The 13,762-nt window shown below is 41.9% G+C and overlaps 1 protein-coding gene across 1 annotated transcript in view; it reads left to right on the top strand.

Moving 5' to 3' along the window:
• The window catches only part of LOC102453683 (rap1 GTPase-GDP dissociation stimulator 1-A-like), a 39,950-nt gene extending 27,012 nt beyond the window's left edge, over positions 1 to 12,938 (top strand). The window contains exons 10-14 of the mRNA XM_075935623.1: positions 2,425 to 2,550; positions 8,216 to 8,355; positions 9,419 to 9,545; positions 11,361 to 11,489; positions 12,787 to 12,938. Of these exons, the coding sequence (XP_075791738.1) occupies positions 2,425 to 2,550; positions 8,216 to 8,355; positions 9,419 to 9,545; positions 11,361 to 11,489; positions 12,787 to 12,938 (674 nt within the window). The remainder of the gene's footprint in view (positions 1 to 2,424; positions 2,551 to 8,215; positions 8,356 to 9,418; positions 9,546 to 11,360; positions 11,490 to 12,786) is intronic.
• The last annotated feature ends 824 nt before the right edge of the window (positions 12,939 to 13,762 follow it).

Here is a 13,762-nt window from a genome sequence, read left to right as displayed (position 1 = left end):
TTTCCACGGCCTCTCTGCTTGACTTTAACCAGGAACCTGACCCTTTTGGTGGCTCAGGCTCTTTGGATCATGTGAACAGGCCCTGGGTTGGCAGTGACAGTACCTATCCTCCAGCTACTCTTAAAAAAGCTCTTTCCAAGGATCTTTGTGGCACCTTTCCTCTGTTCTGCATGACATACAGTAGCACAGGGTAGACTCTTTACAAAACAACTGAACTTGGAAAACAAATGTTACAGCTGCAGTCTCTGGGAGGAAATTGACCAGCTGTTGAAGCAGTGCAAAGCAATACTACCCAACACTTTCAGCTGGGAAGGGGAAAAACAGTACTTGATCCAGCTGAAAGTGAGGGAAAGTTAGGTAGATTGGGTGTAATTACCTGCATTAGAACATAGGGTGAGCTTTTTAAATGTGCCCAAGATGCTCAACTGCCATTGATTTTATTCTTGTGCTATGGGGTCTTTACTGATCACATGTAGCAAGGATGATTAATCTCTCATTTGGAAGATCATACTGCCAGTGCTCCATTCTCTTTAGCAGCACAGTGGGATATTGGTACAAGAGAGCCCTTCCGCCTGTAGTGAATCCCAATTCCACTTTCAATAGTACGGTATCTAAGTCTTCCTTAGAGGTCCCTTCAGCAAGCAATGAATGACCCAGACCTTGCATAGTTGGTAGGGTCTATCAGGCTCACCCAAAAAGGTGCAGGCTACAAGCTGCAGTTCAAGTCCTCCTATATCTTTCCTTGCTAAGGTAAACCAAATGCCAGTCAATCTCAATGGCGTGTGCTGTTGTGCTTCAATGTGCTGAACTATGTTATCAGATATCTGTGCATTGATGTCGAGTCTAATTTAATTTTGGTAATCTTTGTTGTTCAAATATCTATTACGAGCATAGCATGCGCTTTTGAAGTGTGAGGGTTTTTTTAAAATAGGAAACTAACAAGCTGTGCATCAGAACATGAAAAGGGAAAACCATGGATGGGGGATAGATCAAGAAATCTATCAATTGCCATTGGATACATGAAAGGAACTAATGAAAGCAACTGGAGAATTTTAAAAGAAAGAAAAGCCACACAACTTACAGAAGCAGTAATGCAGGGAACATAGCACTTGTAAATTCTGTGAAATCCTATTCACATCCCAGGTCTTTACTAGCCATCAGTAAAGTAAATCTCAAACTGTGGAGATTATCAGCAGAGACCTCCTACTGAAGACATACTCCCTCTCAGCATTCATGCTGAACAGGTTCATCCTATGGTCTCATGATAGGCTATACCATTAAAGGGTCATATAATAAAACTGCAAGGGAAGTCAAATTGAATGCAAGGTAGAAATCAATTAGATGCCTTGTAAAACTTACTGGTGGGCACAAGAGGTTTCTTTAATTGATTCAAACTAAATAGTGCTGAAGGGGATTGTCTGGTGAATTCTACTCCACTCAAGTTACTAGGGTTTGAAGCTTGTGCTACCGGAACCTAAGGAAATTACAAAACAAGGTAATTAGTGGTGTCAGTTTCTCAGCATGCCTGCAAGATTGGTAAGAAAGAGACAGTAGGATTCTTGCCTGATACAGTTGCCCCAGGAAAGACAGAAACATGCAGAAGAGAAGGATAAAATTCTTGCCTGATACAGTTGCCCCAGGAAAGACAGAAACATGCAGAAGAGAAGGATAAAATTATTTTGGAGGAAGCTGACTTTGGCAGCTGAGTTAAGCAGCATTCGGGCTTTTTCCAGAGAAGTTTCAGACCATTAATTTCTGCACTAAAGAGTGGGGGTAGAGAAACAGGATTAAGGAGAGAAGGAGCGCACAGAAGCAAAGAAGCATCAAATACAAAGACACTTCACCCTCACTATTCCTGTGATGTGTATAGTTCAGTATGGGTACATCTAAACTGCAATGCTATTTTGGATACTGAAGTATCCCAAAATAGCTATCTCCCGTCTTCTCAGCAAGCCCATTATTTCGGGCTCACTATTCTGATGTGCCTGTAAACCTCATTCTATGAGAAGACAGACACATTTCAGAATAGCACTATATTTAGAAATTTGGCACTGTGTAGAGTAGACAGTACCAAATGACTAAATAAGCTTTTTCGAAATAGCATTAAAATAAGATGCACAATTTGCGTAGCTCAAATTGCATATCTTATTTTGAGTTACAGTGCAGTGTAGACGCACCCTATAAGACCAAAAGATTTGGACAATTCTGATCTTTAGGGTGCTTATATCCACCCAGTTAGACCATTATAGTCTTACCCCTTGACAATGTTCAGTAACCATAGGAAAATCATCTGTTACACAGTCAGCTGAATATATCCAACTGTCCTTATCTAGGTACTTGTAGAGTCTTCATAATTTTGAGCTACAAGTTCACGTTCTCCAATCTCCAAAATGATTAAGTTCTCTCTCTGGTTCCATTTTTTAGTTGCCAACAAGGTTCAGATGCTGGAGGAAGGCGTGGCAGAGCGGATCCAGATGCTTTTGAGATCAGAGATGGCACCGGTGCAGTTTAAACTTCTTGGAACACTGCGAATGTTAATAGACGGCCAAGGTAGAGAATTGCTCAGCAAAGACTAATGTCACTTTGAACTATTTTGCAAGCTAGGAGTGAAAGGGAAAATACACTTTGGAAATGTGGGAAAATAAGCCAAATGCTTGGCAGACAACTACTCTAAACCATCAGAGTAAAAGCAGCAGAGAATTTTGCCAGTGTGTCATATTCACTAGACCAAAAATCTCAAGCATCCAGACAGCAACAGATGAGCTATGGAGAGGCCTGAACAAAGAAGCTGTAAAAATCTAATGGAGAAAGCTAAGGCCTGAACAAGAGTTCTTTAATGGAGCTACACCAGCAGAAAGTTAGCATAATGATAGGAAGAATCAGGTCAAAAATGTCTAATCTCACAATTTAAAAATGAGTAGCCCTAAAAATTGGGGAATATATTTCTACTGCTCTAAAACATTTCTGTACACTCCCGCTTCTTACAGGCTTATCCTGCAAGTCTGGCTGCAAATCTTAACAAGTCCTGAAACTTTTATGGGGCATTGCAACAGGATGATACCATGTGCTTCAGTTGCATGTTTAGGAGCCCAAATCCTACACTTGGCTACACAGATGGGCAGGAAGTACGATAATACTCATTTTATGCATCTACCTGCCCTTTTGAGAGCCAAACTGCAGGAATGGGGGGCTCAGCGTATGCGTCAAGTTTGAAAATTGTGCTCTCCATTTACCATAGTATCTTGATTCATCCTGACTCAAACTAATGTCCTACCAGAACATAATGGCATGAGAAAGCAAACCCCATGGTCTTGTGATGCAATAGCTTAGTTATTTCAGCACATGTAAGTAGCTAAGCTAGAACAATATTCCTCAGAGTTGTGTGTCAGGTTTAAGGACTAGAAGAAGGGGGAAAAAATGCAGAAAACTGAGAGATGGATTCCCATTTTACAACTGGCACATGCACATAAGGTCATAGCTCTCATGGATCCATCAGCTCTGTACCGAAAACCAAGGGCTGATTCTCTACTGCCTTATCCTATGGAATCACATAAAACTCCATAGGTTTTGTTTGGCAGCAATTTGCATTCATTTTGTAAAAGCACACACAAGATACAAGGCGATGGAGAATCAGGCCTAGAACCAGCATGATCAGAACAAAAATCTTTAATTCAATGGAAAGTTTCTATTTGCATTTCACCATAGTAGATGGATGATACTGCATATGACAAGGCAGCGTAGCAGCTTAGCATAATAAAACAATTTTTCCTTCTAGTGCTTTGGAGAGCATTATTAAAATATTTAGCCTGTCATGATTATTTGGAGAATTTTAAAGATGACAACTTCAGAGTTGAGGAAAGGCATCAGAGAGTATTCTTCCAAACTGAGGAAACATTAGGATAAGCCAGCCTTGAATTACAAAATGCTAAGAGGCTGCTTCTACCCTTGCTCACATTGGTTGTAGGCCGATGAGATTCCAGTGACTTTGGTTACATTATTTTAGAGTTACATTGGTATAAATGAGATCCGAAATCAGCCCCCGCGAAACACCAATCTCTAACACAAGAATCCTTTTTCTGAATTTTGTAGAACATTGTAGCGTAGAGTAGGAAAAATATAACATGCTATTTAAGTTTCATACTTCCATGGCAGGAACTGCAGAAGCCACCCATCTTTAATTGCCTTCTGTTCTATATACCCATGAGCCAACATTGACCTTAATTAACTCCACATGAAACACTCTCATGAACATGTGTCTACTAACAAGTCCCTACTACATTAGTTAATTGTATTATCTAGTGTAAATTCATTACTCTGACAACGGCTGGGCATGCTGATGCCTGAAGAATGGAGAGAGGCATGTTTCTCGCTAATTATAGCAATCTAATCTAGATGCCTTTGTGCTTATTGCTTTCAACATCACACTACCTAAAAGGAGGCACTTCCCAGTAGTTTCTTGTTTCCCCAAAGTACTGCCAATGGAGCCACACTGATGGATTTATGCATCTAGCCACATGAGCTTTTTAAGCAATATTTGGAAGTGGGCACAATTCACTCAAGGCCTACATTTCATACGCTGAAGACAAAGATGTCTTTCCTTCTAAACACCATGGCTACGTCTACACTGGCATGATTTTCCGGAAATGCTTTTAACAGAAAAGTTTTCCGTTAAAAGCATTTTCGGAAAAGCAAATCTAGATTGGCAGGACGCTTGTCTGCAAAAGCACTTTTTGCGGAAAAGCGTCCGTGGCCAATCTAGACGCGCTTTTCCACAAAAAAGCCCCGATCGCCATTTTCACGATCGGGGCTTTTTTGCGGAAAACAAATCTCTGTTGTCTACACTGGCCCTTTTGCGCAAAAGTTTTTCAGAAAAAGACTTTTGCCTGAACGGGAGCAGCATAGTATTTCCGCAAAAGCACTGACAATCTTACATGAGATCGTCAGTGCTTTTGCAGAAATTCAAGCGGCCAGTGTAGGCTGCTTTTCCGGAAAAAGTGGCCAGTTTAGACACAGCCCATCTCATTAGACTTGGGCTTAGAGAGTTTTATTGCCAGCAGAGCCAACCGAAAGTCCATCTGGACAAGAAACTAAGTCCTAGCCTCTGCTTTGAGCAAGCCTTCTAACCTGGCTTTGTGTGCCAATATGGCAATAAGGAAAACTGTCTGGACTCTAACTGCACTGATTTCGCTGATCGGTTGAGACAAACCGTTCTGACCTCAAAGCCACAGGCATTCTCTCACGTGAGGTGACTTGTGGTGGGAAATGAAGTTTGCCATCCTGTTGGGAGAAGAGAGCAAAGGAGTGAGTAGGTGGCCTTTGGACTGCTCCTGAAGCAGAGTATCAGTTCTGCCATGCTGATGTTGCTAATCTGGCTTTGTCCTGTCCAGCTTTCCTCTGTATTCTCGGAGAAGGTAGAGAAAGTGGAAGAAAAATATTAAATGCCCTTCCTCTTCAAGCCCCCGTAATGTTTTAAAACATGTGGATGTGGAGAACGCTCTGGAGACATCACACTCCTCTCAGACACTTTTTGAGAAGGCCTGGCAGACACTGCAGCCAAGTGCACTCTGAACAAGACATAAAAGGCACATTTCATGCACACATGAAGCAGGGAACATTGCAAGGCAAGGAGGAGCACCTCTTAATCCCTGGTTTCTTAGTGGCGTGCATTGTGACCTCATGGCAGCCAAAAAAAGTCAGCCAGCATTGCCCTCAGCCCTGAAAAGTTAAAAGAAATACATCCAGCTTTAAAATCAACTGACCCTCAAATTACAAGCTAGCGCTCAAGATTAAGACAAGTCTGTTCTAGGACCACTCTAGCTGGAGTTGGAGTGTTAGGGGAGGTTGGGTAGCTATAAACTTTAGCTACAGGGCACAGGTGATTGTGCACCCCTTCCTATTAATTACGGCCCTAAAAGCTTCAGTGGCTACATGGATGAGCTCTCTGAAGCTTAGAAGAGGTGAAGCAATTTGCATTTCATCTCTAGCTTCTATTTCCCTCCTCCTAAAAACACACACCTCCAAGTTTAACTCCGGGAGTTTATTTATGGATCCTGATCCTACAAAGCACTGAATGCCCTCAACTCCTATAGTGTGTGGTAGGGACTGAGGCAATAAACAGCTGCCAGGTGGCTCCCAGACCTCCACAGGAATGCTCCCTGGACAGCATCTTATTAAGTTAGAACAAAAAACTTTATATGCCTCAGTATCCCTTTTGTCAGCACTTTTTCTTGTGCTGAGTAGCACTTTCTAGATTCTAACCATTTTTAAATCAGTAGCACTTTGTAACAATGTGGCTTTAATGAAGTTAAATTGCAATTACATTCCTGTGGAACTGTTTGTGTTACAACCCTTTTTATCAAAGATGTTCATCAGGATCATGCATAACCTTTCTTTTGCTGTTGTCAGAACTTAAGGGTTGTGGCAGCAATTTTCTTCAGAAGCACTAGCTTCATAATTTATTGCAGACTATTAGAGGTGCATTTTCTTATAGAGGATTGTCAAGTAAGTTGTTTCTATAGGACAGCCACAAAGATTAGAATTCCTGGCATCTTGGTATCTCATGAGAAGACTCAAATGTCATAAGGAAGGATGGGCGATCAGGTTCAGACAAAATAAGAACCTTCTGCAAACATTGTTCAAAATTTGAATTGAATTTAAAAAGAAAAAGGTCTGAGGTTTGAGGAAGATTTTCCCCTCTAAGTAATTTGGAAATTCTAGGTGTGTCTCAAGTTTTAGGTAGAACTGGTTAGGAAATTTTTGACAATTCCCTTCCACACACAATGCACTGATTTGTGAAAATCTAAAATTTTTGCAAAAACATGGATTTGATGAAATTTTGTCCAGAAGTTCTCTTAGGTCTGGAATGCATATAGTAAAATAACACTCCACCCACCTCCAGAAAAGCCAAAAGCTTGGCTAATCAGCTGGGCAGCATTTGAATCGTTCCTGAAAGGCCACCCAGAGTGCTCAAGCTTACAGGAACAACTGGGTTCAAATCCTTGCTCTTGCCTGATTTAAAGCAGGATCTTGAATCTGTGTTTTCCACATCCCCTAGGCGTGCCCTAGTCACCTGGTCTACCAGTTTTGATTGGACGTACTCCTGGAGGTTTCATCACATGATCTTTGCATTTGTACAGCACCTAGGACAAAATAATTCTGGTACACGACTGGGGCTTCTAGGCACTACTACAATGCAAACAACAATTGTGCTATAAGCTCTGGCATAAAGTGAGAAACAGTCTGTATTTGAAGACCATACAGTCAAATATAGGGCAACACTCAAGGAATGGGTGCAAGAAATCGTGAGAGGGAATAGGAGAGAGACAATAAGGGTAGTTACTTATGCCATCTATAAACAGTGACAATAATAGTAATTTTCACTTCTAGGGATCGCAAAACACTTTAATTAGCTATTGTTGCAGCTTCAGGGAGCCGATACGTATTCTATTTGTTTTGCATGTACCTCAACAGACATTGATACAGCAGGGGCAGAAACTTGGTGTACTCTCCATCCCTAGAGGTTTTTAAGTCCCAGCTTGACAAAGCCCTGGCTGAAGTGATTTTGTTGGGATTGGCCCTGCTTTTAGCAAGGTGATTGGACTCACTGAGCTCCTGAGGTCTCTTCCAAACCTATGATTCTGTGGCAATTGGGGAAGAGGGGCTACAGGTTTCTGAATCATGGCCCCAACCGAGCACTGCCCTTTCCACCACAAGACCTCACCTCCCACTCACTCCTCTCTTATGGCCTGTAGAAAGTGGAAGGGCCTCCCACCTTTAAAAGTGATGGGACCGCCACCCCTTGGGGCCCCCTATTCCAGCACCCCTGTATGGATACCTTAAGTAACTTACCCAGAGGTGCACTGTAAGTCAGTGGCTAGGTCAGAAGGTCAGCAGCCATAAATTAGTGTAGCCTCATTGATTTCAACAGAGCAACAGTTTTATACCAACTGGGATTTTGCCCAAATGCCTGAAGTCCTGACTAATTCTCCTGTCCTAACACTAAACATTTAATTTCTTGGATCTTCTTATGTCTGGACTTACACATGCACTGTAGTCACAAACAGCTTGTTCATAGCGTGGGATACCACTTAAATCAAACAGCAGTCTCCTTCAGCAGAGGCAAGTCAGGACACCCGCAAGAATTCTCTTTTAGACTGAATCTTCTGTGATTCAGGCCCAGAGTAAACAACTGGACCTACCATTCTTCTGTTTTCAGCTGACACTGCAGAGATGCTGGGACAGGACCCTTTGCTGCTCAACAGACTTGTGCAATGGTGTGAGGCCCAGGAGCACGCTGGGGTTCGTGGAGAAGCAAATCGATTGCTGGCATCACTCTTGAGACACAGTAGATCCCAAGTATGAAATTACTGGTGGTATTTTTTTTTTAAGTAGTCACAAGTGCTTACTGCCAGGCTCACCCTCCTGTTGCTGTGTGGTAGCTGACAGTACACACACAGCAACAGTACACACTTTTTCATCCCATGTTGTCAACATGTCTCCACACCAGCCTGGAGGGACCCCTTTCTAGGGTTGGACAATAGATTGCAGTCCTTAGCCCCACACAGTCCTTTTCCCTGAAATTACCAATAAGGGACTCCACGCATTTGGGGGTGATTGTTTTGTGAGATGGATACCTGTCAACTGGAATGGACTTAAGTTCACCACATTAATTTCAAACATTAGTTGGTAATAACATTCAGTCACTCAGCAAGCTGAGCGGGATTTGAACCAGCAACCTAGAGGTAAAAAAGATTCCATAACTGAATACCAGTTCCTGACTTAGCCAGCAAGCAGCCTTTCTAGGCACAACCTTCTTGCATAAACATTTTACTATATTCAGACATTAAACCAATATTTAGAGGAAAAAAACATGAAAAGCAGAAAAAAACCCCCAAATCTCTTTTAGAAATGCTAATGCGTTCACTTTGGCTGCCTACTCCTTGATTCTGGGAAGGATGAATGCAGGTATTTTGATGACAAAGTGCTGTTGATATGTTATCAGACATTTTGTGTCTTATGCTAAGGCTATTCTGATTGATTATACCGAAGTCTTTCAACTGTTGCTTCATTTTGAGAGTATATAAAACGGAGATACAATTTGCATAAAGTTGGATAAAACAAAACAAAACAAAAAAGGAAATACCTCTACGTATTGATATTCCAGCTAAATTAATTCAAGATGGCTTTCAAGCACAGGTTAATGACTAACGCAGACAAAATTATCTCTGGCAGTGCAGGTAAAATACAAAATGTATCCAGATTAGAGCTTCAGGCATGACAGGGGAACCATTTCCAATTGCTTTAGAAACTTTCTGGGATGAAAAGTAATTCTCTTTTGTCACCTCAATGGGGTTTGTGTCTCAGCTCTTGATTTGTGATACTTTCACCTGACCCATTTCTTTTGTTTGGCTGACAACAGGAAGTGGTCAAAGCCATCCAGCAGGCACAAGGAGTGAAGCACCTGGTTTCCATGACAACAAGTGAACACGTTATCATGCAGAATGAAGCTCTGATTGCATTGGCCATAGCATCTGCTGTTAATTTAGGTATCCTTCCTCCCCCAAACTGTTGGTCTGAGTAACCATTTAAGATGTTGCTCTTGATATTAATACAAGTGTTTTATCACCCTGTTAATTTGCACAGTGATTTACAGATTTTATGTAAGTATATTCCTAGCCTTGAAAACCTTACAGTGACTTTACAGTCAACAGTACAAAAGACACATGGTTTGGGGTTTACCAATGAGAAGCAGGAAACAAGGGATTTCTTAAAGAGGTTGGTTTTAGGAAGGATTTGAGAGTAGAGGATTGTTGGTAGATGGGGACAAGAAGTTATTTGATATTCCTTGGGAAGTGGGTTAGAATACACGAAACCAAGATAAGGACAAAAGGGAGAACCAAGAAGAGTAGAAAGAAGCAAGAATGTTAATGGGGAAAGGAGTATAGAGATGTTAGTGGAGTCAAAATTATAAAGGGCTTTCCTTCTTAAAGGAGAGGCAAGATGATTCAAGGAGGAAGTAACATCAGGGTAGTGAGGAAAAGGACTCCTGGCGCATGTTTACACAGCAGCATTATTCTGAAATAACTATGCAAGTGTCCACACAGCTAGCCCCTTATTTCAAAATGATTTTGAAATAACGGGCAGCTAATTTCAGCATTTGTAAACCTCATTCCACGAGGAATAGATGCCTCTTCTGACATAGCTATTTCAGAATAGCAGTAGTGTGGACGCCCCACTGCTGCTATTTTGAAATAGCTCCTCCCATGGCCATTCAAAGTAATTACTCCCTAGTGCTTCCTGGGGCTCTAAATTGAGGTAGTGCATTCACATTAGAGAAGCCACCTTGAACTAATTTCCAGGCTTCCCTGTAGTGTAGACGTGCTATTTTGGAGTATTTCTTCTGGAACAGCATAGTCTGAAATAATCGTGCAGTGTCGACGTAGCCTGTCAAAGGCATTAGAGAATGTAGACGTGACAAGAAAAGCTGAAGAATCCTGCAGAATTAATGAAACAAATGACAATACTGACCTTGACACAATTACAGTTAATGGGCTGGATTCCTAGTAGGGCTGAACATTCATGGCTCCCATCGAATTCATCTGGATTTGCAGTTGCACAGCTTCTTTTTAAAAAAGGGGGCTAGATATGTATTAAGCTTCATGCTCTACATCTAGGACACTAGCCTGAAGATATTACAGTCTAATCTGAAGAACAACTACAAGCAGCCAATATTGGTGCTAAGCGCTATTACGGACTGAGGCGCAGAAAGCAGCAGTTTTAGACATGGATCAGCACTGGTCAAGTCAGAAAAAGGTCCATATATAGGAGATTATGTCAGCTATTTATGACGCTGAAAACATGAGGAAAGGCTACTAAAGATTGACACGTTATGAATTAAATCATGATGTAGAACAGCGGTTCTCAAACTTTTTGGGCTCCGGAGCCTTTTACAAGCATAAACATGTATGCGGCGCCCCAGCGGTCCACTGATTGTATGTGTTGTAACTATTGATGTTTCCAGTTTGTCAACCTCGTGGAGTCCCTGGAGATGTCTCGCGGAGCCCTGGGGCTCCGTGGAGCAGTCTGAGAAATACTGATGTCGAAAATTCACGACATACAGCTGAGCTGTTTTATGGTCTGATGCTGTGAGGTGCTGAGCACTCTGAGTTTTCAATAAATTTTATGGGAGCTGGGGGTGTTCCACACCTCACAGGATTAGGTCTTATAACTGCTCTATGGGAGGTCAGCCATTTTCTTTCTAGTTTGAGAGAGAGACTTTCACTTTGCATATGCAAGTTACACAGAAATTTTTCATTTTAAAAAATGAATTATTTCCATGATACATCTTATTTTATTTTCAGAAGTCATCAAAGATTCACTTCAAGAGTTGAAGCTAGTTCAAAGCTTACATAAGCTTCTACGACATGAGAGCACAGGTCCCGAGGTGAAATATAATTCAATGGGCCTACTGTGCAGCCTTCTTAATTCAGGTAATTTCACTTTAGCACTAAAAGCCTGTCCATTTCGGTTACGCAGAAGTTATGAAAACTGTGTCACGGACGTATTTTCAACTAGTTGTGAGGCTGAATCTAAAGAGCGAAGTAGCAGCAGCATGTTTTTTCCTACAGTTAGGCACAGACCAGACAGCTATTCTTTCCCGCATGGGACCCCACCGGCACACTTCCTCAGTTTTGGAGCCAGCATGTACCAGCTCCCATTCCCCAAAGCAAAATGGGTACCTCAGCCTAGCAACCAATTATCTCAAGGGTTTGTTAGAGCAGCCAGATATACTGGCTTGCTGACCCCATTCTATTTCCTGGCCATGTCCCCTACACAGAGGCTTGGGAGGGCTGTAGACGAACACCTGCCATGTTGGCACCATGTTGCTTAGGGATTCCCTCATGGGGGAAAGCTGGGGAAGACTCCCAAGCTGCCTGGTTGACACAAACCGAGGGTTATATATATGCACTTGATCGACACAACTGTTGTTGTTCACGGGTGCCTAAATCCCACTAAGTGCTTAAAAGCCCAGCAAGTGACAGTGTGACTGCTGGAGAGTTTGCCAACATATTTCTAATTTTTTTCCTCCACATTTTTCTAAAGCAGTTCAGGGGACAAATAGGTTCCCTCTTTTAAAATGTTTGTTTTTGAAACCCCAAGAATTTCCAAATTTTAAATCTATTGCCTGGGCAGACCTTTTCCATATATTATATCCCAACACACCTCATACCACCTTATGGACCCAGACTGTTGACCCATAAACTAGGTAGATCAGATCCTCTGCTACTATAAATCAACGAAGCTCTATTGATTTCAGTGAAGCTGTGCTGGTTTACTGTAGCTGGGGGATCTGACCCATAAAGATTTTCTCAGCCGTCGATTTCATTAGCACGCTACAAACATCTTTTAACTTTGATGCTGAGGTCAAATCTTCCTGATATGAAATGCTGGAGCAAAATATAAAGCACTAAGAGAGGGCAGGAGCATGTCTTTTATAATAAATTCTGAGAAATTAATATTTTACATCTAATTCTTCTGGGAAGGATGAAGTCATTGAAGATATTTAAACAGGGCAATTAACAGTTTCAAATAAATTAAATTCTTTACAAAAATCATCATCCCAAGAGAGAATCTTCCGAACTTTGTATTTAAATAAAACATAATAGAGTTAACCTGTGGCTGCAGTACATCCTTACATTGTAGTCTCTGTCATCCTTACATTGTCATCTCTTGTCAAGAGTATGGACTCATGCATGACATTAAAGTCCATCTTTGCCCTCCCTTCAGGTGATTTGAAACAAGAAGTAGAAAAGGACAACATTGAAGAAACCTTGGAAAAACTTTGTAGCCATAGCAATGCAAATGTGGTCAAACAGGCGGTCATGACCCTGCAGATACTGAGAGATGAGAGTCCAAACACCAGCTTCTTTTCCCCATAGCTGAAGGTGCTGCTTTCTCTGGCAGCTGGGGTATTTCAATAAAAATGTCAGCTTTTGCCAACAGCCACCATATTGATCATGTTGATGTCCACTAAATGCTATTAAACGCAGCACAGGCTACAGCGCTCACTGACATGCAACTGCACATCCCTTTGTACCTCCAGTTTACACCCACACCAGGTTACTACAAGCTGCATGTGCCCTGACAGACAAGCCAGGGGCCTAGCTACACTACAGCAGGGGCAGGAACTAGGAGCCACCTCCTCCCTGCCTAGAAACTACAATAAAAGGTCCCTGTTCTCTCTGCTTCTCCCATCCCCACTCCCTGCCCTCAGGACTAGCAGCACTAGTGGCAAAATATGCCTTCTAGCCCTCTAGAGAGAGGCGTGTCACAGTTAGGCTCCCCCCAGATCCTTACCACAGTAGCCAGAGTGCACCTGTTTGCAGTATTTTCTTCATAACATGCAGAGTCCTCTGCAGAAGCAGCGTTTGCAGGAGCTCAGAGCCGTGAGTCTTGTGATGGATACTGTCTGGTGATCAATGGAGCAGTTCCTACTTTCTGAGCTACTGTGTCAAAACATCTGCTGAGTCGTTACACTCAGGACATGTTTTCAATTAAATATTAAATTGACATCACGTTACTTAAAAACCTGGGGGTCCCTAAGCCTTAACCAGTACCGCTGGATTAAGGCACGGATACACTCTAGAAAATTGCACATGCAAATGGTCAGTCCTAACCCTTTGCAAGTGAAGTTATCCTGTTTCCATGCCCAATTAAAATAACAGTGCATATTAAGCAAGCATGAAGTGTTGCATACTTTTTT

The sequence above is a fragment of the Pelodiscus sinensis genome, chromosome 8 (assembly GCF_049634645.1).
Source record: "Pelodiscus sinensis isolate JC-2024 chromosome 8, ASM4963464v1, whole genome shotgun sequence".
In the NCBI taxonomy this organism is placed as follows: Eukaryota; Metazoa; Chordata; order Testudines; family Trionychidae; genus Pelodiscus; species Pelodiscus sinensis.
This window is presented reverse-complemented; position numbering and strand designations above follow the sequence as displayed.